Source organism: Peromyscus eremicus, chromosome 14 (genome assembly GCF_949786415.1).
Source record: "Peromyscus eremicus chromosome 14, PerEre_H2_v1, whole genome shotgun sequence".
NCBI classification, from domain to species: Eukaryota; Metazoa; Chordata; class Mammalia; order Rodentia; family Cricetidae; genus Peromyscus; species Peromyscus eremicus.
Window position 1 is genome coordinate 48,062,401 of NC_081430.1, and position 26,444 is coordinate 48,088,844.

A 26,444-nucleotide genomic window follows, 5' to 3' on the forward strand; every position below is an offset into this window, starting at 1 on the left:
GTGCACCAGGACTCAGTTATCTGGCTATCCTCTGCCCTCCCTAAGCCCCGCCCCTCCCCCCTCCCCCAGCCATTGCTGTGCTCCTCTCCACTTCTGTGAAGTCAGCTTCTTTTTTTTTTTTTCTTTTTTTTTTTTTTTTTTGGTTTTTCGAGACAGGGTTTCTCTGTGTAGCTTTGCGCCTTTCCTGGGACTCACTTGGTAGCCCAGGCTGGCCTCGAACTCACAGAGATTCGCCTGCCTCTGCCTCCCGAGTGCTGGGATTAAAGGCGTGCACCACCACCGCCCGGCTGAAGTCAGCTTCTTAAGCATCCATGTAGAAATGAGAACCAAAGTGATCTTGGCACTTCCTTTGTGTCTATTCCAGGTCTCCTTCCTCCTGCTGTGCTAGGATTTTTTTTTTTAAAGCCATACCCACAGTTCTTTGTCTATATTAAATACAATTCTAGAGGAGCCATCTCATTCTGACGGCAAGCACCAGGCTGGTGGCCCCAGAGCTGCTTTCTTCAAAGTGAAAGTAGCAATTAGCTTCAGTTGTCCCTCCCCCAAAAAAGACAGAAAATGGTGATATGTATATGATACTATTAAGTTTTTCTTTAAAACGTTTTTGTTTTTGAAGATTTATTTTCATTATTCTCAGTTATGTGGATGTGTCTGTGTATGGATTTGTGCACATGGGTGCAGTGCCCTTGGAGGCCAGAAGAGGGCATTGGATCGTCTGGATCTGGAGTTACAGGCACTCGGGAACTACATGGGTGCTGGAAACCTAACTCTGGTCCTCTGCAAGATCCTCACTGACTCACACATTTAGCCACTGAGCTGCGTCTCCAGCCCCACAGATTTTTCTTAAGTGCTGCTTTTATGTACAACAAAATTGGAAGATATAGCGATACCAGGACTATAAAAAGAAGAGGGAGTTTGGACATGGAAAGAAATACTTCTAAGGAAGGTAATCGTTTTAATAACTGCCCTGGTGTGGGGCAATTGAGGGTGAAGCTACCCCTAATTAGCAATTAGATAAATCCCGAGAACTGCAGCACAGTGGGACTTAAACTTCCTTTTCAGTGCCGCAGTTTTGCTCGAAACTGAATCAACGTGACTGCGGCTGTGCATTTTTTGACCAATGCTCTCACAGCTGTGTACATCTGACCCACACAGAGATGCCACACTGAGACAGCCTGTTCTGTGTCCTTGTCTCCACAGCGCGAATCTGTCCAAGGCCGCCTGGGGAGCACTGGAGAAGAACGGCACCCAGCTGATGATCCGCTCCTACGAGCTTGGGGTTCTTTTCCTCCCGTCGGCATTTGTGAGTCACACTTCACCTACCTGCTTGGTCACACCTCTTGTGAATGGGACTTCTGTGTTCTCTCCCTCTAGTCACAGTATGGGCCTAGCGTTGTCAGGAAGCGGGGTCAGGATTCTGACCGGTGCTTTTAACGTGGGATACCTGGCTAGAGGTTGAGAGGTGAGGTTAGTAACCACAATTAAATAACTACTGTAAAGCATGATGCGAAGACTTCTACAGAGGGAAATGACAAGTCATCAAAGGAGTAGCCAGCCAATCACAGGACTTTGGGGGCAGGCGCTAGGGGAGGTAAAAGATGGGGGAGCGGGGTTAGAGTACAGGGGGAGGTTGGAAGCCACAGCACACCTGGAAAGGAATTGGAGTAGAAAAGCTGGGAAGTAAAGCGTTCTGGGTTTAGCTGAGGACACATGTGACGGTGAGCACCCAGAAATGCACCATGCTGGAAGCAAGTCTCTCAAGATGTCCAGTACATCAGCTCCTCCGCAGCTTTGGAATGGCTAACAGCTTCCATAGCCAAACGCCAGATGACGTGTGTCGCCTGTGGGGACCAGGCGGCCTAAGCCGTATGTTTCACCACACAGTGGAATCACACTTCCAGAGACTCATTTCTCTAAGCTACAGAGGCCTCAGGACCTCCCCTACCCTCCTTACACTCTGGGCACATTGATCATGGGATATAGTCAGGGTTGCCTACACAGGGAAATGGTTAATGCCACCCTCCATTTCCTTTTTTTTTTTTTTTTTTTTGTGTGTGTGTGTGTGTGTGTGTGTGTGTGTGTGTGTGTGTGTTTTGTTTTTTGCTACTTGCTGTAGTTTTAGAATAGGTCCATTGTGAGCTGCTCTGGCTGGACTAGTGTTAGCTAGAGGGGTACCCTGAGCTTGGCTGGAGACTTCAATCAGCGCCTGAGCAGTAATGGATTCACAGTCTCCCAGCGAGCTGCAAAGCGCCCTCTTTCTTAGCACGCCCAGCAAGACTCTGTCTTCCTCCCTTCTCCCCATGCTCTGGGGAGCAGCTCTTAACCACTCTCCCCTACTTGCCAGTCTTTACCTGTCCTTCTCCACCCCAGCAGCTTTCAGGATGTAACTAACTGGCCACCCTAAGCGGCTCTTGTAAGGAAGGATTCGGCTCCTTCTGTTACCTACTGAGTAAACATCTGCTTGCTGCTTACCGCTAGACTTCAATGTCGCAGCCTACTTGAAGGACAAGGATGTGATGTCCCCAAGGCCACGGTCTTCTGCCTGCTCCCTGTGATCTTTCACTTCTGTCGCGTGTCTGGGAAATGGCAAGTTCGTCATTCTCCATTACAGTGCTCAGATATTTGCTGTGGTTATGGGGACTGGCTTCAGTCTAGGTAGGAATTATCTGCTGGTACTAACTCAGATCGTGGAATACATTCCATGTCTTTCTTATTTGGCTTTGGTTGTTGGCATTTGTAAAATCTGCTCTGAGTTGATCCCTGACCATGGGAATGTTGACAAGACAGAAATGTCACCCATGTCCTCCAGGCCCTCCTCAATGCAGATACTCTTTCCCTGTATATTAGAGGAAGGCCATAGAGAAAAATGGGAATAATCATTTAAAATCACCAAATTGACTTTATTAAGAACAAGGCAAGGCACATATAGCACATTTGAGGTAAAAATAGATACTGCATTATTTATGAAGACTTTCTAGCAAACATAAAGATGGATGCCGCCCCTTTTGTAGCACTAGGCCCCAGGCCCGATGACGGTATATCTCACATGCTGACTACAGGTAAGCTTGAGATTGACCTTTGCTTTCCAAACCATGAGCAGATTTATCTGAAGCATTACAGCACTGGCCGAGGGAAGATGAACAGCAGGTCTGTAGCTATTTATTCATGTTCTGGTTTTGTTGTTCTTGTTGTTTGTTTGTGTCTGGAAAGCTGGAGAATGAGAGATCAGTAGGAGGAAGAGAATAGCAGGGAAAGAGAAAGGAAACATGGTTACTTGAACTTTGAGGCTACATTAATCATGTGACTGAAAGTGTTCCTATGGCATTTCCATGTGTGGGCTTCTCTAATTCCCTGTTTGTGCTGTTCTTACATGTGTCAAATAAAAGGCATTTTTGAAAACAAACAAACATACAAACTAAGAGGGTCACAGATCTCCAGCAGTTTGTTGGCTTATCTCTAGAGCCTGGGACAGTACTTAGCAGTGGCTCCTTCTATAAAACAGGTAAGGACTGGCCAGCCACAGCCCCATCCCAGCTTCATCTTATCCAGTTAGTTATATGTGCCCTTCAGTGAGTCATAAATGGCTGGGCACAGCGTTAAAGGTAGGCATTGCAAGGAATACACAGAAATGTTTTGACCTTGCATCTCAGGGAGCTCATGGTCATAGTCAGACACCCTTGTGGTCAGGAAGATACATGTCCCAGGTGTGAGCTGCGGGTTGAACCGTGAGGGGGTCATGCAGCCTGAGTAAGCGGAAACTCGGGGACTATAGTGTTCTTTCGTTGCATTTTATAAAAATAAGGTTAATCTCACAAAAGGAGGGAGTCAAAAAAGATGCCGAAGAAAGCTGTGGAGTCAAAGGAATTACTGATAGTTCACATTTGAGGGCAGGGAGGGGCCAGCCCAACTCTGGGATCTGTGCAGTCCTTCTCTCTGGCTGCTGCCACCAGTGGACTCCCCCTCGGTGAAGACCACTCTGTATGTCTTTCTGCTTCTTAGGCTTCTGTCTGCTCTATGCATCTGGGCTCTCCCGGTGCATGCCCTAGCAGCGGGCCTGTCTGCAGAGAAGGGAGTGTAAAACCGCCCCAGAGATGGATTCCCAGAGCACCTCACCAAACAGTGAGCTGCCGTGGGCCTTGTCGGTCTATGGGATGTAGTGTTTGGTTTCTTAATAGAGGAGGAGGCTGTCTCAGAGCTCCTGTGTGGCCTGCTGGAATGGGAAGCTTCTGAAAAGGCAGCGGAAGTGCTGTCTGTGGTGTTGACTTTGAGGGAAGCCAGCCATCACACAAGCTCACGAGGTACCGCCCATCTTTGAAAGAGGGGTCTGCCACGGCACTGCTCAGTTCCCTCCTCAAAGCCCATTACAGGCTCGGAGCTGAACACAGTGGCCTAGGGCCGACCTCATCAATGCCAGCTCAGGTCCACAAGCACCTGAGGCCTCCCCTGTGCTGGGCTCTGGGGAAGGAGTGAGAGCAGGCTATGGTCCTTATTCTCGGGAATCTCAAGGGTGCACTGAGATACACAGATACAAACTTTACAGCCTGTGATACGAAGCGTGGTCAGGGACATTTCTAGATATGAGTCCTGGCGGGTGGGGAGCATGGGCTCTGCTGGGGAACTGGGAAAGGCTTCTGTGGGAGTTTCTTCAATTTGGTCCTTGAGAAGCAAGTGCTCAACCCAGTTTCAGGCAGAGAAATATAACATTATCGTCAAGGAAAAGTACTGTTTTCTGTGTGCTAGGACTGTGGGGTGAGGATGGGACATAGTTTAGGAGACTGGACTCCTGATCTAGGGTGGCAGGGCAGGACTTGCTGGGATGGACTGTGTCCCACCTGGACAGTGGAAAGACAATCTGCGTCACAAGCCCAATTGTCTGAGCCTTTGAATCTTATAAAGCGTAATTTTTAAATTATAGATTATCACTTATATTATTCAGAAGGTACTTGAGGATATGTGGCATTTGCAAATGTCATCAAAATCAGCTTGATCGTTTAAAGGACACTAGCCAGACGGTCTGATGGCTAATGAATTACTGTTACTGGTCACCCCACTTCCGTGCTTTGAAGCATGAGAAATACCCATGGCAACTCTTTCTCTCCATATCTTTTAATCACTGGGTCTTGTCATTCCTAACTACTCAGTACTGCTTGATAATGTCACCTCTGGCCATCCCTGCAGCCGCTGCGGCTGTTTCCATCAGCCTCTGCTTCCTTCTCTGAGGTTCCTTTCTTCAGGCCACGCTCCCAGAGGCCATCTGCAAGCTTTGCTCCATCCTGCCACCAGATGGTCTTCATGGACCACAAGCCTGCTGGTGCAGCCTCCTTAGAGGCAGACCTTTCTTCCTCCAGGCTATGACTCCTGACTGCCCAAGCCGCATGCTGGCACTTTTGTCTATTTATTTTATTATTTTATGTGTATGAGTGTTTGCCAGAATGCATATCTGTGCACCACGTGTTTGCCTGGTGCCCGTGGAGGCCAGAAGAGGTTGTCAGTTCCCCCTGGAACTGGAATTAGAGACAGTTGTACGCTGCCATGTGGATGCTAAGAATTGAATCCAGGTCCTCTGGAAGAGCAGTCAATGCTCTTAACCACTGAGCCATCCCTCCAGTCCCATTGACAACTGTAGAGTTTAGAATTGATCTAGAGCAGGTGTTCTCAACCTGTGTGTCATAACCCCTTTGTGGGGGGTTGGGATCGAACAACCCTTTTCCAGGGGTCATATATCAGGTATCCTGCACAACAGATATTTACATTACAATTCATAACAGTAGCAACATTACAGTTATGAAGTAGCAGTGAAATAATTTTATGGTTGGGGTCACCACAACATGAGGAACCGATTTAAAGGGTCACAGCATTAGGAAAGTTGAGAACCACTGTTCTAGATGACCGAACAGAGAACCATCCCAGCCTTTTCTGAGCCCCAGGTTCATTTGCTTCTGAGGCCATAGGTTCCACTTTTCTGTAGTCAGGATAAAAAATAAAAATTAAAAAAAAAAAACTTGAATAAAATCAGAAAGCCTTGACTTCAATCATCAAGTCTACTTCTCTGTTTTGGTTAAATTATTGTTATTGTTGCTGTTCTCAAAGATGGCACATAGCACAGCAAATGATCTCTTCTCAGATGGTCTTACCATCAGTCTGGTAGGCTCTGCCAAGACTGTGGTCGGGCTGGAAGATCTAGTGAAATCTACAAGCACTGTGCCTTCGTCCTCCTCCTTGTCTCTCCCCACGCTGCCCTGCCCACCTGCCTCTGCCCAGCCATTGCTTGGGCTCCCACAATTTCCCAGGAGGTCACAGCTGGGCAAGCACTCCATGTAGCAGTTCTCATAACCTCTTCAATCCTACCACACCAATCACTCCCACTGAAATAATGTGGAAGGAGACAGACTGGGAACATGCATTTGAGAAATGCCCAAGAACCAAGAAAAGAACTCTCCAGGGCACCGAGTTGGCAGACTGAGGGACCTAGATCTAAGGAGCCAAAATGCCACGTGGCGAAGGGACTTGAAGTGATATCTGAGTGGGACCCTAGGTTAGACTATCCCAGTTATTTGCTCACATAAGCCTGTCCTACAGTGGGGACCAGCTAGTAGTAAATTCAGAGTCACGTGGACCTGCACAGGGTTTGAAGCAAGCCTGGCTGTTCCCCAGGACTCACAAAGGCTACTTCTGGAGAAGGGAGCAGCACACAGCACAGAGTTGAAAGCAGAGGCCAGTCCCCTAGGCTTTCAGCCAGATCACAGTGTTGATGTCAACCCCATCATGTTGCACTGATCCTCCTCTTCCCCCTACTCCTCACAGACAGCCCTTTAGCTCCCAGAGCCCCTACTCTCCAGAGCCCTGTTGCTGTGCCCACTCCCTCCGTGAGCTTTCCCCAAGCCCTAGCTGCAGGCATCTGGGGAGCGGGGGTGGGGGGTGGGGGCCTGGGGGAGGGTGGGGGGGGACAGGCCACCACCTTTCTGTGGTTTCTTTCCTTACCAATCAGCCCATCTGATAAAGTAGGCTTACTCCTTCTGGAGTTTACCCAGGAAAACCCAGTACCTTGGGTCTCTATGAGTTCAAGGCCAACCAGGTCTATATAAACATTTCACATTGGCCAGTACTAACTACACAGTGAGACCCTATCTTTAAAAAATAAAATAAAAAGTGTCTCATGTAGTTTTATACTCACCGTTGCTACACAAGCATGTGCTGCTAACAAAATCAGCCACATCTGCAACTTGGAGCTGAGCAGACTTCTTTCTGATTGAATCAAGCTGCTGAGCCTAAATGATCCCAGCAATAACTAGTGCTTTCACTCTCCCGGCTTGGGGGTGTGGTGGGGGAGCCAGCAATTTGTCATGTGTGATTCATGTCCACCCTCTCACCTGGGGTTTTATAAACGCATTGTCTTAACTGTCGTAAGTATCTATGCCTGGGAGGATGCCTTCCTCTGTTTTGTAAAATGCCAAGCAATACCACTGTGATATATAAATAATGATAATTAGAAGACAGCCTCAAATAATTTGACATGCAGACTGAAGGGAAAAGTGGTACTTTTTTTTTTTTAATACCCTAGAATTTGGATCAGAAATGGCATTCAAGAGAAAAGCATATTGGTTCTTGTCAGACATGGATGGTTCAAAGATTCTTGTGTCTGAGGTCAGACATCACAAGAGGGAAACCAGGCTTGGAATATGTAGGGCATCAAAACTGGGTTAAGGCCGTGAAGACTCTCCCATGGCTTCAAAGATGATGATGAGTCTAGGAGCTAAAGACTCTTACAGTTGCAAGATTTTCCATTTTTCTGGTTCTCAGTGGCAAATATGAGATCGAGTATTTGCTTAGTAGGAAGATCATAGGACCACAAATCCCAAAGACGGAGCTGTGGACAGCTATGCAAGCCAGTCGCTGTCACAGAGCACACCCTGAGTATCACAGACTCGCTTGTTCCTATGCCCTGTATCATTCTAGTGCAGTTCTGATACTGTGTCTCCCGTTACCATGTCCACTTCCTGTTTCTGTTGGGAGAACTCATGATCACCTGGCTGAGCAAACTCCAGTCCAGTCCATTACCCAAGCTGTTGCAGCTACCCCACCAATGAGATGTCTACCCCACCAATGAGATGTCTTCCTCAAAACATCTGCAGCTCCTCTGTGTCAGTTGATGAAAAAGTCTGACTCTAACTGGACCCCTGAAGTCCTTTGGGGTGTGAGCGATGGGCAGTCAACTCAAACAAGTGTAAGCAACAAGGCAGGCAGAGAAGGTGAGTTCTTCGCTTCAAGGCAGGGCTTGAAGTCAAGAGCTCAAGCCCTCTCTGAACAGTTCCAACATCTCCATCTCCACCAACACCTCCAGGTTGACTCATTGACTCATGCCTGAGTCACTAATAACAGCTTAACAGGTACAAAGCCCAGATGTCCACATCCTTCCTCATGTAGAGAAATGTTCACACACACACACACACACACACACACACACACACACACACACACACACACACGTCGATGCACTCCACACTCTGAAATATGCCTCCTCTAAGCTTTCCCAACCTGCCCTTGAATGTGCTGCTCTCTCCCCTGGTGTTCTTCCCTGCCATTGCTGTTTGTCAAAACTGTACCAAGTTTTCAAAACCCAGCTGAAATACCATTTTCCACAGAGCCTCTCCTTAGCCTGCCGCCGAAGTGAGTCCTTCTCCCTTTTTTGTGTGTGGCGTTTCTGCAGAGCGCATGGCACACACTGCCTTTCACTGTCAGTCAGCGTCTTTCCCACTGCTCATACCTGCCTGCAGGCCCTTGGGGGTTTGTTTTCCTGCACTAGGGCACTGTGCACGTTAGGAAAGTTCTCTGCCACTGAGATACATCTCCAGCCCTCTTCTCTGCTTCTTAACATGCATAAGATACTTTCCCAGGTGTTAGCACAGCTGCTGTTATGCAGAAGCCATGAAAGCAAGCCTGCCAGCACCTTCATCTCGTTTGTGCCTGCAGCTCAGTGTTTCCTGCATACCCACCATGCAGCAGGACTTGTCCTGGGGATTGAGGGTGGAAACCTTGCACAGGTTGGTTGGTTGTCAACCTGGCACAAGCTAGCGTCCTCTAGGAAGAGGGAACCTCAGCTGAGAAAATGCCTCCACCAGTTTGGCCTGAAGGCAAGTCTGTGGGGTATTTTCTTGATTAATGATTGATGAGGTAGAGCCCAGCCCACTGTGGGTGGTACAACCCCTAGGTAGGTGGTCCTAGAGTATACAAGAAAACAGGCTAAGAAGCCAAGGGAAACAAGCCAGTGAGCAGCATTCACTCATGGTGTCTACTTCAGTTCCTGCCTTGAATTCCTACCCTGACTCACCTCATGATAAAATGTAACTGTTAGATGAAATACACCCTTTCTTCTCCAAGTTAGATGAAATACACCCTTTCTTCTCCAAGTTGCCTGGTCATGGTCTTTACAGAAAATAGAAACCAAACTAGGTCAAACATTAATATGAAGAATGGCCACCTCCTTTGACAAGTGAAGACATTGAGACTTAATGATCATCTTTCTTAGTTCCCAGAGCATGGCAGGCCTTAGCCACTCTGGGCCTCTGTAGTTGCAGTTCCCCCACCTGCAATGTCATTCTTGCCACACTTACCTGCACACCTGATTCCTCTTTCAGTGAGATCACAGTATCACCCTTTGCGGGGAGGCGTCCACTGGCCATCGCCACTAAGTCTAAAGCAGGCCACTGTTCTTCCTATAGTACTCCACGACTGTTCCTCACAGCACTTACCACAAGTTGCAGTCATTTGTTAGACTTCTCTATAAATGTATTTGTTTAGCACCTCTCCCCCACACTGTGCATTCCGTAAGGACAGGAATGATGCTGTCTCTGTTGATTCATGTATACCCAGAGCTTGGTACCATGCCTAACCCGGAAGGGAAGCTTGTTAGTCTGTCAACCTCAGGTCCATAGATGTATGCCAACAGGGACTCCATATCAGACAGAAAGGACATAGACAACCTCATAACCAAAAGTTCCCAAGTTCCCCAAGGACAAAGGACTGTTGGCTTATATAGGCTCTTGGGATCTTGGACTACCCCACAGAGGAAGGGAGCTTCCAAGGAGAGGGTAAAGGGCAGACTGCAGCAGAGCTTAATGTGTGTTCCCATGTGTTCTGGAACATGTGTCCCATGTACTGATGGATACAATCCTAGCTCTCCTTTCGGGGAGGCTGGGCCGATGACATCATCATTTCATAGCTGTGCTGCGCATGCTCATTATTCCCAGTCCACCTGGATGAGGTTGTGGTCAGCACCTTCCCTTTTAGTGTCCTGTTATGCAAATAAGCCCACTGAAGGGGTAAGGAAGCAGAAATACAGGGTTGCAAGTAACCAGCTCAGTCACCATGCACTCTTGGGAGCTCTGCCATAGCTTCAGCTTGAGAAATACTTCGAATGAATGAATGCATCTATCAGTCATTCACATGGCTTAGTGAATGCCAGAACAAAGGCTAGAAGTCAAGAGTGTCTGAAGCCACTGTGGGACTGCCACGCCTTCCCACACGGTGTCTGTGACTGCCCCCACCCCTGCTGGGTACTCAGGGTCTGCTGTTGTTCCTTAGCCGGCCTCTAGGACATTAGCACTGCTTGCTGTACGTTTAAAACGTGGATGTGTTTGGGTCGGTAGACAGTAGGAGTGAGGGACAGTGGAACAGACCAGAAAGCGGGGTGCCTGGATGATCCAGATCCCCCGAGAGGCGGCTGTCATGTGTTACACACCTGCACTGCACAGGCCTGTGAGAAAGAAAAGGCAGTGTGCCCAGCAGCCTGGAAGGAGACCCTCCCCTCCACCTTGATCCAGAGTGGAGATTAACGCTCTGTTCTAGAGTTCTCGGAATGAACCTTCCATTTTGGTAGGGCAAGTATTCTGGGACGTTTTCACCCAGGGAGTCCTGCAAACCCCCTGCCAACTATGTGTGGTACTTGGTAGAAACCAGCTCACACCCAGCACTGTCCCTCCTGTTTCGTCTGTGTGTGGGCCTTGTTAAACTCACAGGCTTTAACTTCGTTCTCACATGCAGCCTCTCTTAGTTTTACAGAAGAGAATAATTTGGGGGAGGGGTTATAGAGCATCCTTGACTAGCCAATGTTGAAATTAGCTCTGAAATCACTTAATATTCTTATGGGTATCATAAAGGTAAATTACTTCTTAGCATCTTCTGGCTGTTTTAGGAAACAAGATTCAGTCATAGCCTCCCTCTGTGTGTCTGCAGGGCCTGGACACCTTCAAAGTGAAGCCGAAATTCTTCTCCAGCAGCTGTGAGCCAGCGGCCTCCTTTCCGGTGCCCTATGACCTGCCCCCAGAGCTGTACGGGAGTAAAGGTGAGACGCAGATGAGGGGAACCCCGGGCCAGTGTGCCACACTCAAGTGAGTCACCTGGGAGGTGCCCCTGGTCTCCATGTGAGCCCGGCTCCTGGGAACCAGTGGGAGCTCAGACTTGCAGAGGGTCTGGCTTCCCTCTCCGGGGACGTGTGGTGCCCAAGCCACTCGCTCCTAGAACCCATGTGCACTCGGTTATCAGGAACCATAAAGAGCTTTGCTTTATGTGAGCTGTGTGTGTGTGTGTGTGTGTGTGTGTGTGTGTGTGTGTGTTAGTGTTATAATGGAAACAAAACTGGAAAATGTTTAAATGTGTTGATTTATTAGTTTTAAAATAATAAATCACTGTATTATGTTTTGTGGCCAGTTCCAAAACTAAAGGACAAAATTGGGGGCGGGGGGGAGTGGGTATCATTTCATGTTTTCAAAGGCATCTTTATTGTGCAGCTTAACAGCTAACTGCTGAACCTGCTCAGCCGCTGTCATTCAGCCTGTCGTGATGTCACCGCATACACAACCTCTACACACTACATAAAAGTGAGGTACATGACGGCATCATGTCACTATGAAATAAATTTGATTCACAGACACACCCCCAGGAGAGGTCACCAGGCCACACTTTGAAACCTGCTGTACTGGACTCTAACTTTCCTAGAGGCCATGACCAAGTGTACTTCCCAGTAGAAAAATCCATAGGATTGTCTACAGCAATGGTTCTCAACCTGTGGGTCGTGACCCCCTTGGGGGTTGAATAGCGGATATTCTGCATGTCAGATATCTACATTATGATTCATAACAGTAACAAAATTACAGTTATAAAGTAGCAATGAAATGATTTTATGGTTGGGGGATCACTACAACCTGAGAAACTAAAAGGGTCATAGCATTAGGAAGGGTAAGAACCGCTGGTCTACAGGGTAAAACATCCTCCTCTGGGCCAGGCATCATCCCAAGGTGACCATCTTCACAGGCTGCTGGGCAGCTTTTATCACCCCAAGAATGTCAGTCTTTGAGGTGGGTTCAGGGTCATAGAGATGTGCAATCAGGAAACATTTCTAACTTCAAATGACAAGTGCTTACTAGCCAATCGTAACTGACATTCTCTGGAAATAGATGTCTCTGGGAGTGGCCAACTTAGAATGTGCAAATGTGCTAAATCTGGACAGAGAATGCTTTCTGATAGGAAGGTTTTAATGACGTCACTCCATCCATAGTCCAAAGTCTTCAGTTCCTCAGTGGAGTCAGCGTGTCTTCCCACAGCAGTGCCAACTGGGTTTTTGGCAAATTCTCTGCCCTCATCACCCTTTGGGACTTTCTTGGTGAACGAACCAAAATTCCCCATCAAGATTGTGTTGATATTTGGGGTCAAAGACCTGGGTCCGGCTGCTAGTGTGCCAGCCTGCAGCCTGCAGGTGACATTGCCTAGCCTCACTAGCTGTTTACAGAGTTACGAGGATGACTCTTCTGTTGAGCTTTCAGAGTTTGTATGTCATACATATTCATTCTAGCAGCAAGGTTACATGGATTTTAACCAGAATTTCACAGAATGTAACCACCTTAGCCTCCACCCAAATAAAATTTTAAAAAGGAGGCCGTGACTCAGAATAACTTATTTATGTGCCATCTGTCCAGCTTACTAAGTGGCCTCGGTGTGGGGCGTTTACCCAACCACCCCCACAGTTCCCCAGAGTTTTCTTGAGTGCGAGCAGCAGGAAATATTAGATAGAAGGATTTATTGCGGAGAATATCGCGGAGATAAACAGATAGAAAATAAAGGATAGCCTCGAGAGGGCCTGGAACCTATTCCAACGGGCCCCGACTGTCTCTGCCCCAGGGTTTTTATAGAGACGCCAAGGGGTGGAGCAAGAGACCTCCGCCCCCAGCACAGCCAAGTGCAGACCATCCCAGACACCTGCACTTAGGCCCGTGGTCTAATCATCCTCTATTCGGACCTGCTGGGTAAAGCCACGAGAAACCCGAGAACGGGCTCCCACAGGTCCCCCTTTCTTAATATATAAAAAAATAACTATAATGGCTTACAGCAATCTCCATAGCTGTTACACCTCCCAGTATGGGAGTAGAGGATGATATAGATGGCATTTCTCTTTTGAATTAGGTCCAAGGTGACTACAGCAGTCTTAGCTGCCTCAAGCCCTTTCTAAGCCAAAAACTCTTAAGGCAACTACAAACTTAAAGAATCCCTTAGCTTCATCATTACCATTAACAGGTTAACATAAACATTGCTATACATAGCCACAATTCTCTGTCTTACAACTCAAAGCAAACTCTTAACAGAACCATTTGAATTAGCATATATGGTGCTATATATAGTTAACAATTTTCTCCGTCTTACAACTTTAACTCAATCATTTGAATTTTCTTGCTAACAGAACATAGGAAAAACTTCGATGTATTCACATCAAACTTAAATATTTCCTTAACTCCACAAAACCAGGGTGCATTAATATCAATAGGGTTTTGCAAACATAATTCAATCTCATAGCTCCTCCTTTTCTTTATAATTTTTTAAAGAAAACCTCAAACCTAGTTAGAAGAAACTCATACAATTCCTACAAACCCATATTGAAAAGCAGTCTTCTCCATAAGCTCAAAGAAGAGCTTTTTTACTACCCATAAAGCCCAAAGAAAGATTTTTTTCCCCCAGTTTGCGTTCTTAGCCCCCAAAGTTAGAAAATTGTAGAGTTTTTCTGTCTAGTTGCTTTACTTATTTTTTCCTACACAATCTTACACTTCTAAGTTTTTCCTACACTATTCTACTACCCTATGCCTTATTTTTCACAGATAGAAATTGAGAAAGGGATAGAAGATAGAAAATTTTGACAGAAGAGAATTTCGCTGCAGCATCGGACATCCTTCCAGTCCGCTTTCCTTTTCTCTCGAGGATAAAACCCCTGCCTCTCAAAAATATATATAAAAAATATATATTTTCCATAACACCGGCATGCCTCATCCACTGGCAGGGCTGAACTCAGCACTTTCGCCAAAAACTCTGTAATAAAACTATTATTTTCCTTTATCTTTAGTCCCTATTACTTTGTCTTTAGTCCCTGTTCATTTGTCTTTAGTTCCCCCCCTTTTTTTTTAGACCCCCTTTTTCTTTAGTCCCCTTTTTCTTTTTTCTTTTAGTCCCTTTTTTTTCTTTTTTCTTTAGTCCCTGTTCATGGCGCCATTCTGTGGGGCGTTTACCCAACCACCCCCACAGTTCCCCAGAGTTTTCTTGAGTGCGAGCAGCAGGAAATATTAGATAGAAGGATTTATTGCGGAGAATATCGCGGAGATAAACAGATAGAAAATAAAGGATAGCCTCGAGAGGGCCTGGAACCTATTCCAACGGGCCCCGACTGTCTCTGCCCCAGGGTTTTTATAGAGACGCCAAGGGGTGGAGCAAGAGACCTCCGCCCCCAGCACAGCCAAGTGCAGACCATCCCAGACACCTGCACTTAGGCCCGTGGTCTAATCATCCTCTATTCGGACCTGCTGGGTAAAGCCACGAGAAACCCGAGAACGGGCTCCCACACCTCGGGCAGTTGATTTTCAGGCCTGTGTGTCTGAGAGTACCAGTGCTTCCTACAGAGCTGTTGAGAAGACTGAGCTGACGTCTGTCACTTGCTTAGCACAGTCCCTAGTTCAGCTAGCAGTCAGTCTACATTGGCTGCGTTTATCATAACTATTCTTGTTACAAGGTTTAGTTTAGTCCCGTGCATGCTGGACTGTGAATTAGTGTGGCCCCACCTCCCTGTCCTTACTGAAGAGCAGCTTTTGAGTCTATAGTTTTCATAACTCAGTCCCCTTCACCTCTGGCTTTGTGCTACATCTCTGTCTTTCCTTTCTTTCTCTATTATTCCATGTTCATTCTAAGCCAGGTTCTATAGAACAATGACCTGGGATGGTTGCTTTGGGTCTTGCCTCCTAGGGTCTGACTGAGCCTAGCTGTGGCTAGATTCCAGCCCTATCCAGTAGTCCATGTCTTCAGAGGAGTAGGTAAACAAGAATGGGAGAAATCACAGAGCCAGAAAATGTCCCGAAGTCCCTTCCCTTCTAGTAGGAACAATTCCCAATAACTCCAGAGTTTACCAGTGGGTAGGCATTATGCTAGACTATAGAAAGTTAAATCTCTTTTATTTGACCAGGGAGCAAAATGCTTTATACAGTGTTTTGTTGAATTTTTTTGTTTCTTAGGCATTTTATTTGAAAGATACATATAAAAGAAATTGGAACATTGTGTTTTATTGGTATTATTTTATCTTCTGCATTCCTTCAGCAGAGTGTAGAATAATGCCAGTAATTCAGATATTACCTTTCACATACAGCCAATGTTCTGCAACGCTCTGTGACCCATATAGAGGTGTTACTAAGGCAAAGGAAAATGAGTTGTTAAGACCATTTCAAAAGCACTTCATGTTTGAAAGTGATTTTTGAACCACGGCAACACACACAATGTCTCATTCCATTTTTTTTTTTTTTTTTAAATCAGAGGTCCACACAAAACAGCTTAGCACTGGAGTATCCCACTGTGAAAACTCAGCCGGATACTATCTTGGAACAAAGAAAATGATGAGAGAAAGTGACAAAAATTAACCCTCAGGTCCTGGGATGCCTTGCTTTCAGTGGTAGTTGGCAGTTCTCTACAGTTACATAGTATTGAGGGCCTACTGTGTGCAAGCACAGTGCTTTAACTCTATGGGTAAGACAGACAGATATGAGTCCTCACCCTCATCAAGTTTAGGTTACCTTTGAAAAGTGTGCTTAGACAAATCCATTTTAAATAGGAATGGTGTTGATAAAATTATTCCCATGCAAGGGTTAGAACCCAGGGCCAGCATGTGTGGGGCGTGCACTCTGTCACTGAGCCACACAGCCCGCTCTGTAGGTTTTTAAATCTTCGTACAAATGTGTATTTTATGTTGAACGTATTCTCCTGTACCTTCCCCTTCCTCACTCCTCCCCATTCCCATTAGACCCTTTCGTGTCCCTAATTTCTCCCTGGCATGTATACATGAATGGTTTTGTATGAGTATATAAAAACCTAGGAACCAAATGAAAGACAGTATGTTTGTCTTTCTGAGACTGGCTTGATTCTCTCGATATAATTCCCTTTTCCTGCAGTCAGCATCACCTCAGCCTTGTTTGTGGCTGGAATGTTTTCTAGTCCATCTATGTAATGTTCTCTGTCCCATCCCTCTGTGCTCAGACATCAGGTTGGTTCTGTGACTGAGCCACTGTGAACAGTGCTGCAGTGTCGTGGTGTACAAGTGTCTCTGTGATGGAAAATCACCCAGGAGTGGTGTGGCTGGGTCATACGGTAGATCTGTTTTTAGGTTTTTGAGACACTTCTGTACAGTCCATAGTATGTGGGCTAGTTCATTCCCACCAGCAGTGTAGACTATCAGGTGCTGGCAAGGACGTGTGTAAAAGGGAACCCATAGTCTCTTTGGGATCAAAATCATCAGCCCCTTAAGACATGGTACTTCCATGTGTCCAACTGATGACCTCGAGTTTGGAGAGAATGTAAAACAGGCCACCGTACCGTGTGTGCTGTGCACTCCCTTTTTAAAAAGCAGATATTCTCTGTATCATACATTAAAGAGCAAAGTGTGAGAAGGTTAGAGAACAGCCTGTCTTACGTTGACCTAGTAAGTGTTGAAAGCCAGAGATGGGGCTCAGTGTCAGAGTGCGTGTGAGACCCTGGGGCTGGAGCCTCAGCACTGGAAGAACAAAGAAAAGAAAGAAGAAAGATAAGCAAGCAGAGTGGTAAGAGGAAGCACATATTGCGTTTAAGAAGTAGGTAAGCATGCAGAGCTTCAAAGACATGCATTATATTCTAACTAGCTTTTTGTTTTAGAATGTCCTATATGAGGACACTGTATTTACATCATTTCCATCCCTCCATCTTCCCTTCCAACTCTTCCTGTGCCCCCCAAACCCTCTAAATTCATGATTTCTTCTGTAATTATTAGTTTACACACACACACACACACACACACACACACACACTCACTCACTCACTACTGAGTCTAGTTAGTGTTGTCTGGATGTACATGATGTTTAAGGATAACCACTTAGGATTAAGAAATCTGTCAGGGGCTTATCCCTAGAGAAAACGTGACTCCCCCTCTCTCATCAACCATTGCCTCTGTTATTTAGAGGTCTCTTGGACCCCCTGACCAGCAACTCAGTGGATGGTGTCCCTTGCCTGGCACTGGAGTTTTTGTTAGATAGCCTAATGGCTCCTGCAGGGAACATCGTCACCCTGTGTCAGGTAACTCCATTGAAATTGTCTGTCTGTGTGTTTTATAGATAAACTGTGTGTTATGCACACATGTACACACATGTGTATAATTTTAAGTAAGCTTATAAACTAATATGTCTCCCTGTGGCTTTGTCGAGCACCCTTAGTGTTATCTTCCCACCTCCTTCCCCTCCCTCTGGGTTGCCCTCCATTTTTCCCCTTTCCCTTCATCACACCTGTGTTCTACTATCTCTCTCTATTTAAAAAAGTCCACAGGGCTAGCCATACATAGTGTTTTTCTTTCAAGTTTCCGACATCACCGTAGATGCTCAGAAAAGTCAAAGAATGTAGAGTACAAGGGTTCCTCCACGCCGCTCCCTGGAGTTAAGTCGGTGTCGTGTTCCATTTGCACCCTTTCTCACACAGCTTTCTGGTCTGTTTGAAATCTGAAGACATAATATTTTCCCCTAAATATTTCAGTGTATAGTTCCTAAAAATAAAAGCCTCTTCTTCCATAAGCAGTGTCATTATCAGATCAGCATTCAGATGGAGTCTCTGCTTTTCCAGTGCGGAATGCATTCACACTTCTGAAAGCACAGGTCATATGCTGCCTTCATTTATCCTGCTTTTAGTCTCCATTTTAATAGGGACAGGTCCACAGTTGTGTGTGTTTCGTGGCATTTCCACTTTGCAGAGCACAGGCTAGTTATTTTGTAAACCACTTGAAGCATCCTATGCTGGGTTTGCCCACTGTTTCTTCTTCATGAGGTCCAAACTGTAGCACTTTTGCTAAGAGAACTGCCAAAGAATACTGTGTTCATCTTGGTGCCTCACATCAGGAGGTATGTGATACTGACCAGCCCTTTTACAACTGTTGTTAACTTCGGGTGATCAAATCGGTGTCTACCAAGTTATATGTAATCTCTCATAGGCATGGTATATGTGTCTATATTAATTTAAGTAGCTGGGACAAGGCTAATAAGCTACAGGAATAAATGCTCATTAGAGGAGGTTCTGACAGCCTGCTTGGCCCCTGAGATACCAAGTTCACATTCACCGCATACATATACATATAATCCTCTGGGCCTTTTCAGAACCATTGCTCCTCGGTGGGATAGCCTTCGGTGAGGAACTTGAAATAGCTCTTTACATTCAGCTAATAGTAGAATAAGCTCAGTCTAGACTTGCCATAAGACTGTTACCCTATAAAACCTAAACTTTTCTGAGGGTGATGGAAAGTTGATCAGTTGTCCTTTCCAACTACATTTTTAAAAAGAAAAGAAAAAAAAGGGTACATGGTTACTTACAATTGATAGGTTTTATTTTTAAGACCTATTTTTCCAAAAAGAAAATCTTGAGAAATAAGGGGTGTTTTGTTTTGCTTTGTTTTAATGAGGTATCTAGAAACATTTTTTAGAATGTTTGTTTGGTTTTTTTTAAGTCACTATGTAGACCAGGCTGGCCTGGAACTCACCGACATCCACCTGCCTCTGGGATTAAAGGCATGTGCCGTGCTGCTCAGCTTTCTAGGATTTTGGTCTCCTTTACTGAAGTCGACATTTGTTTGATAGCATAAGCAGAAGGCTCGGCTTCTAAGAGTTCCTGGTGAGAGATCTTAGGGAAATTACTGTTGAAATAACCATGACATGGATCAAGTCCCTTGAAATAAGCAGCCCGCTGGGTTGTCCTTCCTCCCAGCAGACAGTGCTCTGCTCTGTAGACGCTCTCAGCTCAGTGGTCCCTCAGCACGAGGCAGTAAAGAGGGCCCAGTTAACAACAATGCTGCTGCCCTTAGAGGCAACTGCATTTCTGCTAAGTCTGCTAAAGCAGAGGACCACGGTTTAGGATTCTCCTTGTATTTCAACTTGGGTTGTCTTTATTTACCCCTTGATTTCTGGGTTGGCTCAAATAAAATGTCACTGGAACTCCTGGCTTATTAGCTCATCTTTTACCCACTCGCACTCCCTGTCCCCCAAACCCAACACAACCCAGGCTACTTCCTCTGGGGAACTCTGGCCTAGGAAAGAGTTCAAAGTGAGTCCTTAAGTCTCCCTGCATGGTGGAGAGTGGGAAGCGCACATTGAGTAACAGTTTAAGGCCCTCAACCCTGGACCATTCCACAAAGGGTTGAAGAAAAGAGCCAGTCACCTGACAGACAGAGGGATTGCGTGGCTTATTTGGATTTATCTGGTTGTTGTAAACTCTGAGAGCTTACACAGCGCACAGGATGCTGATAATCCTCATCCCTGAGAGTCGGAGATCATGGTGATTACAATAGCAGCCAACACTCCTTAAATATCGCTAATATATCAGGAGCTGATGCAAGCTTGTGGCACAAACTAATTCATTGTATGTTCATGATCCCCTAACAGGACTACTGTAGCACAACCCCCATTTTCTAAATAAGGACTCCAGGACACTTAGGTTAGCTTGGTCAAGGTTGCAGGCATACTGGCTCCCCCTGCCAAGTCCCCTTTGACATGAACATAGACTCCCTTTCCAGAGTTAAGCTTGGAGTTAGAGAGGTCCCTAACAGCCAGAGGGAGGTGAGGTAGAAACACAAAGGTAGTGAAGCTGGTTGTCTTCCCCAGCCTTCCCGCGGGGCTAACCCTTAGCATACTTCCTCATTCCTCACCTCCAACCTGCCTTCTCGCTCATCTTCCTGGTCTCTCTCCTCGAACTGCAAGCAGTCCTGTATCCCTGCATGAAGACCTGGTCATGTCCCTCTGCTGTTTTCATTGTATTCCGGGGAGGGGGCGTACCCTGTTTCCTTCAACCTTGGATCCTAAACTCCAACTGGCTTGAGGTCAGCTTTGGAATTTGATCCAAGTGCACATTGCTGGTCCCCAGCACAGACCCTCCAAGCGAGTTTTCTGGGCTGGGGCCTGGAAAGATCTTGCTCTAACCAGCTGGCCAGGGAGGCCCTTACCACCCAGGCTAGGCAACCAACCAGACACGGTGACAACTGCGTTTGGCCACCTGCTTTTCTGTCTCCCACTTGGGACTGTAAGTTCCCTCGATGAGGCTTGCACTTCTGGCTCACCTCCTTCCTATCTCCGGCACCTAGCGAAGTCCCTGCCATCTAGCCAGCACTTAAAAACTATTCCGAACGCATGTGTGAGTAGATTACAGGACACACTCTCTTTTGAGAGGTTTTAGAGGATGTAAGAGGATTGTTTAAAACAGGTTTCCTCCAAGCCAGTGAGTATTAATGCGGACTTCCAGGAGTCACGGGTACAAAGATACAGTAGTGTCATGGCTACCCTCTTCTCCCTGTGGCTGGTTTTCTAACTGTCTCTCCAAGTGGTGGCAGACCTGTCACCCAGCATAGGAAATGATCCACCCAAAGATGCTGGCATTCTGCTAGTTTATAAAGCTGCAGAGGATCTGCCAGCAGGGAGCTTCCCGGGTCCTTGCCTAGTCACCATTGCCTGCTGCTGAGGGACAGGAGTAAATGCAACGCTGGTCTTGAAGTTACTGGCTGCTAAGCAAGTCGATATCATGCCAGGCATCACTGTGAAGTACTCATGGAGAGAATCAAGGTGGCCTCTGCCTTGGGAATGAAGCAGGGCCAGCGTCACCCCACAGTGCGAGATGTAGAAAAGATGTGTATGTAACAGATCCGGGCACAGAAGGTGATGTTCCCAGTGGGAGAGAACAGGGGCACAGATAGAGAGTGGGAAGTCAGGTCCAAAGCCATCGGCAGCCAGGCCCTGGGGGTTGCCTCACTCCAACAAGCTTTGTGGGTTAACAAAAGAGGGTTTGCTTCCAGGCTTTCAAGGCCAGACACAACAAGGATGTTGGATAGTTTGTTGCCGTCTTCTGAACTCCTTCAGATCCTTCAGTGTGTGGCTGTTGGAGTGATTGTTCGAGATTGCTCAGCTGGGACAGGCTGTCCTCTGAGCCGCCATCACTTCCGCTGAGAAGGGGGAAGGTTCCCCAAGTCAAGTCTGCAGCGCTGGGTCACGGCCTGGCAGTCCTTACGATGGTGCGACTCTGTCTACAGTAAGCACTGTGGCCCTAAAAGCCCCTCAGTCTGTAACACCAAGACGGTGATGGGGACTTCCTTTTAACCCGTGATGCGTCCACACCCTACCCATCTCATGGTTCTTTTGAAATGGTTTGATTCTAGCCATAGCATTGCGTTCGGAGTGGTTGGTTGAAGTTCTCAGTTTTAGTTGAGAACACCAATGAGACTGGGTTATTAGTGGTTAAAGCACTGGCCACACGAGTATGAATCCCCAGAACCCACATAGCTATCAGGTGGACATGGTGGCCACTTGTAATTCCGGTGGTCAGAAGGTGGTGGGATTGCCACAGTAAGACAGCCAATCAGACTAGCTGTGGGTTCAATTGAGAGGGAAAACTGGAAGACTTCTAATGTCAACCTCAGGTGTGTGTGTGTGTGTGTGTGTGTGTGTGTGTGTGTGTGTGTGTGTAAAGGGAGGAGCTCCATTTAGTGAACATCCTCATTGTGCTAGGAGCCTTCTCAGGCACTGTTGCCGGAGTGCAGACCCAGGCCTGTGTGTGGCTTCTGTGACCTTGGTCTTCAGTCATTTATAGAGATGTCATCTTGTCGATCATTAACCTTTAATATAACAGTATAACAGAAGCATTCCACGCGTGTGACCCAAGGCCTCTTGGTTAAATGTGACCAGCTGAGAGCAGAAATGCACCGGCTGTTGCTGCCCTCTCTCCAGCTTCCTGAAAGAAGCAAAGGGCTGGAGAGATGGTTCAGTGGCTGAAGCGTGTGCTGTGCAGGTTTGAGGACCTAAGTTCAGATCCCAGCAACCACACAAATAATGACCATAGTGGCATAGACTGTAACCCCAGTGTGAGTGGCGGGATCCCTGGGGTTTGCTGGCTAGTCTGCCTCCCCCAGTAGTGAGCTAAATTCAGTAAGATCTTGTCTCAGAATATTGTCTCAGAAGATGAGGTGAGAAGTAATAATGAAGATGCCCAAAGTTAGCCCCTGGCCTTTGCACACCACGTGCACAGGAAGGGCGGGTGGGGGGCGTGGCTGCTGTCTGTTAGGTCTTTGTTATGTGCCAAGTGCTCTGTCGTCCATGCTACATGGCTTCATCTAGCTCTCTCCTGGTCTGTCCCCATGCTCATCTAACCCTCGGTTCTAACATGAACCTTTACAAAAAATATTGTCTGCAGGGGGCTAATTCATAAAATATCCTCCACACCTTGGAGATCTGAGCACCAAATGCTTTGATCCCAGTAGGTGTGTTCTGTGATACTATCCAAATAAATGTGATATGATGTGCTTTCTCCCCAGATCGGCCGTGGATCTGGAACATTCCTTATGTCAAAGCACCTGATACACACGGGAACATGTGGGTGCCTTCCTGAGACAAAGTACTGTGAAGTTTGAGTGTAAGATGATGAATGTTCCTGTTTGTAACTGGTTGTTCACCTCCCTTAAAATCTTCTTATTTGCACCCATACAAAACCCTTTGCAAAAGTCAGTCTCGGTTATGTGTCTGATGGTCATTGTCAACATCCTCCCTAAGAAAGAGAAGTGTTATTTTCTTAATTCACTTTTATATGTTCTTGAAATCAAGCTATTAAACTTCATACTGTTTAAAAATGTATATGTGCCTGGAATGAAATTGCCAATCCCCAGCAAGCGTGCAAAATACCGGGCATGGTGGCGATGTACTCGTGACCCCAGTGTGGGTGATGGGATCCCTGAGTTCCACTGGCTAGACAGCCTGAAATGGTGAGCTCGAGGCTCAGTGATGGTGCCAGCTTTCCAAATCAGAGTTTCCACTGTCCATGTCCAGAGATGCTCTTTCTTCGCCTGCTCAGGGAAAGAGCAGGGGTCATTTGTTCTCTCCAACCTGACAATTTCCGACCTTCCTGGATCCCAGGAACCAACCTGCTGTGGAAAGAAGGTAAGGAAACCACACTGGCAGTAGAAGCCAGCATGGTGGTGGTACTGGCCCTAAGCCAAAATACCCAAGATCCCTGTGCATTGGTCCTCCGGCTGCAAGACTGGAGCCATGATAGCACTACCAAAGGGAGTCCGCACCAGCACCTGGAAGGCAGATGTGGTGCTTGGGGCCCCACAGGCACAGCGTGCCCAGGCTGAGAAAAGTGTGAGGCTGCTCTGCCATGCCTGCAGCTAATCCTTAGGGTGATCCTCAAGTTCCCGACTCGCTCTGTCTGCTCAGCATAGATCGGTCCCCTGGTCGCATTCCTCTAGACGAGTGGGGCCCTGAAGGCCCACCTAAGAGAGGTTCTATAGAGTGGCCCGGGAGAAACCACAGTGGTAACATCAGAGACCATCTGCATGCAAGAGGTTTGCTCTCCAAGTGTCTGCAAGCCTGTGCCCCTCTCGCGAGTATGGGCTCTGCAAAGAGCAGGTCTGAGCCAGGCCAGCCAGGTAGGATCAGCCCTGTGTGCTTTCTAGACACAGTTGCTAGCACACAGAGGAGTAATGCCCTAGGAATAAGTGAGAACACATGGGTTGCCAAAACTGATCGGCCTTTACCTATATGGGCCTTTTTTTTTCCTTCATGGAAGTAGCTAATTTACCCAAAGTGCTACAAAGATGCACCACAGACCATGCTGCTGGGGTTTCTGAGGAAACTGGGCTTCATTGTTCACAGGTTCTGGCTCAGCTTTCCCAGCTGAAGCAGCCCTTTCTGCCTGTGTGAAGCATAGTGACCCCTTCTGTCCTTTGTCCCACCTCCTCCCACTCTTTGGGGTCTCTCCGAAGCACCATACCGTTACTTTTTTCTACCTGCGAGGACCCGGCACGACGTGACACAGCCAACTTCCGCTTTCTGTAACTGCCAACACAGACTGACAAGAGCCGTCTCCCACCTGTGAACGAGCGAGAAACCACAGTTTGGGAAGCTGTGTTTTTCCACAGGATGAAAGCAGGTCGTGTTTCCTGAGGGTCCCTCGTCTCCTGTGATTCCTCACGTTAAGCCTTGTCAGCCCCTGTTCTACGGATGAGGAATCTAATCAACAGCAGGATGTCCCGTATGAAGCCGGGGACCTGAGACTCAGTTCTGCCGCTCGAAGCTCGGGCTGTCTGCACAGCACCATGCCGCACAGGGCAAGCTCTGGTTTCCTAGTCTGCAGTAGATGTTAGTTTTCCCTGGACAGAAATTTGAATGTTGAATGACGTTCAAGTGAGTATGGTTTATGCAAAAGGTGGGGTGTGATTAGAATAAGAATCTTGGGTCGCTACTGTCATGTCTTTTTTCTTCACAAAAGTTGGTTCTCTAGGCTAACAGTACTCTTACTATGAACCAATTTCTGAATGATCTAGGTATTGAGGTTTTATTTTCATGTGTCTGTGTAAGTCTGAGTCACATGTACAGGTGAGTGTGGAAGTCAGAAGAGGACATTGGAGCCCTAGGTGGAGTCACAGGCACCTGTGAGTGGCCTGACATGCTGCTGGGAACTGAACTCCAGTCCCCTACAAGAACAGTCATGCTTCTAATCCCTAAAGTCTCTCTAGATGGTTTTGAGTTTAGATTTGGGGAAGGCATTTGACTTTATAGCATTACCAAAGAATTACAGCTATAGTCCCTTCCTTGAGAATTCAAGGAAGAACTTTGAGAACACATGCCTTTGACTGAGGAGTACCTCCACATGAAGGTTTACGTAGGCACTCTTTATGTATATTTATAGGACGGCAGTTATGTTGTTTTATTGAATCGAATTGTAAAATTACACAAGTCTACATAAGAACTCACCGAAAGGAATAATATAGCCTAACTGTAGTACAAGGATGAATCTAAAGTTCTATTGATTATATGCTAAAAGCGTGTTATGCATAGGTCAGATCCAATTATAATAAAGTGTTTGGAAATTATAGTAGCTTGCTTGTTTCAAGTAATAATCTCAGATGAGATATTACAGGCTGCCTTTTTTTTCCACAGGAAGCTGTACTTAATTTCTTTTTATATTTCTGTCAACTAGTGAGTTATGACGTATACACATTGCTCATAGAAGATTCACACAGAAGCCATCTGCTCCTGGGAAATGCCTGTAGTGACCCAGCACGGAACAGGTGGTCATCACTGAGCACAGGTGTGCCCACTGGTCCCTGGGCATTGCCATCCACTGGGCTGTGACTTCTGGGAACTATTGCCTCTGTCTCATCCAATCTTTCTAATGACCCTATCAAAGAGGTTCTCTGATTCTCATTCTTAGGCAGAAAAACTGAGCAGATTATTCGGCCAAAATCACATAGATGGGATTTGAACCCAGACAGTGTATTTCCCGTGCCCTGTTCTGTAACCAGGCAGCAACTGTGGCAGGTGTTCCATGCGCCAGCCAGAGACGGGCTTTGTATACGTGAGATGTAACTATAGATACAAAACCGTGTGCTTTCATCCACTGTAATAACAAATAATGGTTGGCATGACAGAACCAGCTAGCAGCACATAAACCCAAACACTAAATGCCACATTAGTATGCAGGCCTGAGTCGCTGAATAATTTAAGCCAGCCCAGCTTCCTGCCGAGCAGGCTCCGCTCGGGTTAGAGTGCGGAGGCCTGAAAATGGTACTGTTGAGTTTGTTCTGTTATATTCTCCGACTGACGCCTGCTGTTCCTGCTGACTTTCTAGACCAAAGTACAGGGTAGGGAAAATTAGACCAGATGTCAGATGCTGGAGAGCAAGAGGCAGCCCAGGAAATTAGTACGGGGGTACTAGCCAATGCAGTGTCGTGCAAATGGGGGTGAGAGCTTTCTAAGTCTCAACACAATCCAAATCCTACATTTTACAGAGTTCGAAGCAGTCTGTCTCAAAACAGAACTGAAATAATGCATGAAAGCAGCCCTTCTTTTTAGACAGTGAGACGCTCCGCTGAAACCAGTCTGGCA

At 46.7% G+C, this 26,444-nt stretch overlaps 1 protein-coding gene across 1 annotated transcript in view; it reads left to right on the top strand.

Annotated features, from left to right (window-relative positions):
• Tdp1 (tyrosyl-DNA phosphodiesterase 1) overlaps window positions 1–23,189 on the top strand; it is an 80,580-nt gene extending 57,391 nt beyond the window's left edge. Inside the window, exons 14-16 of the mRNA XM_059279040.1 lie at window positions 1,201–1,303; window positions 11,233–11,341; window positions 22,874–23,189. Of these exons, the coding sequence (XP_059135023.1) occupies window positions 1,201–1,303; window positions 11,233–11,341; window positions 22,874–22,947 (286 nt within the window). The 3' untranslated portion in view covers window positions 22,948–23,189. The remainder of the gene's footprint in view (window positions 1–1,200; window positions 1,304–11,232; window positions 11,342–22,873) is intronic.
• The last annotated feature ends 3,255 nt before the right edge of the window (window positions 23,190–26,444 follow it).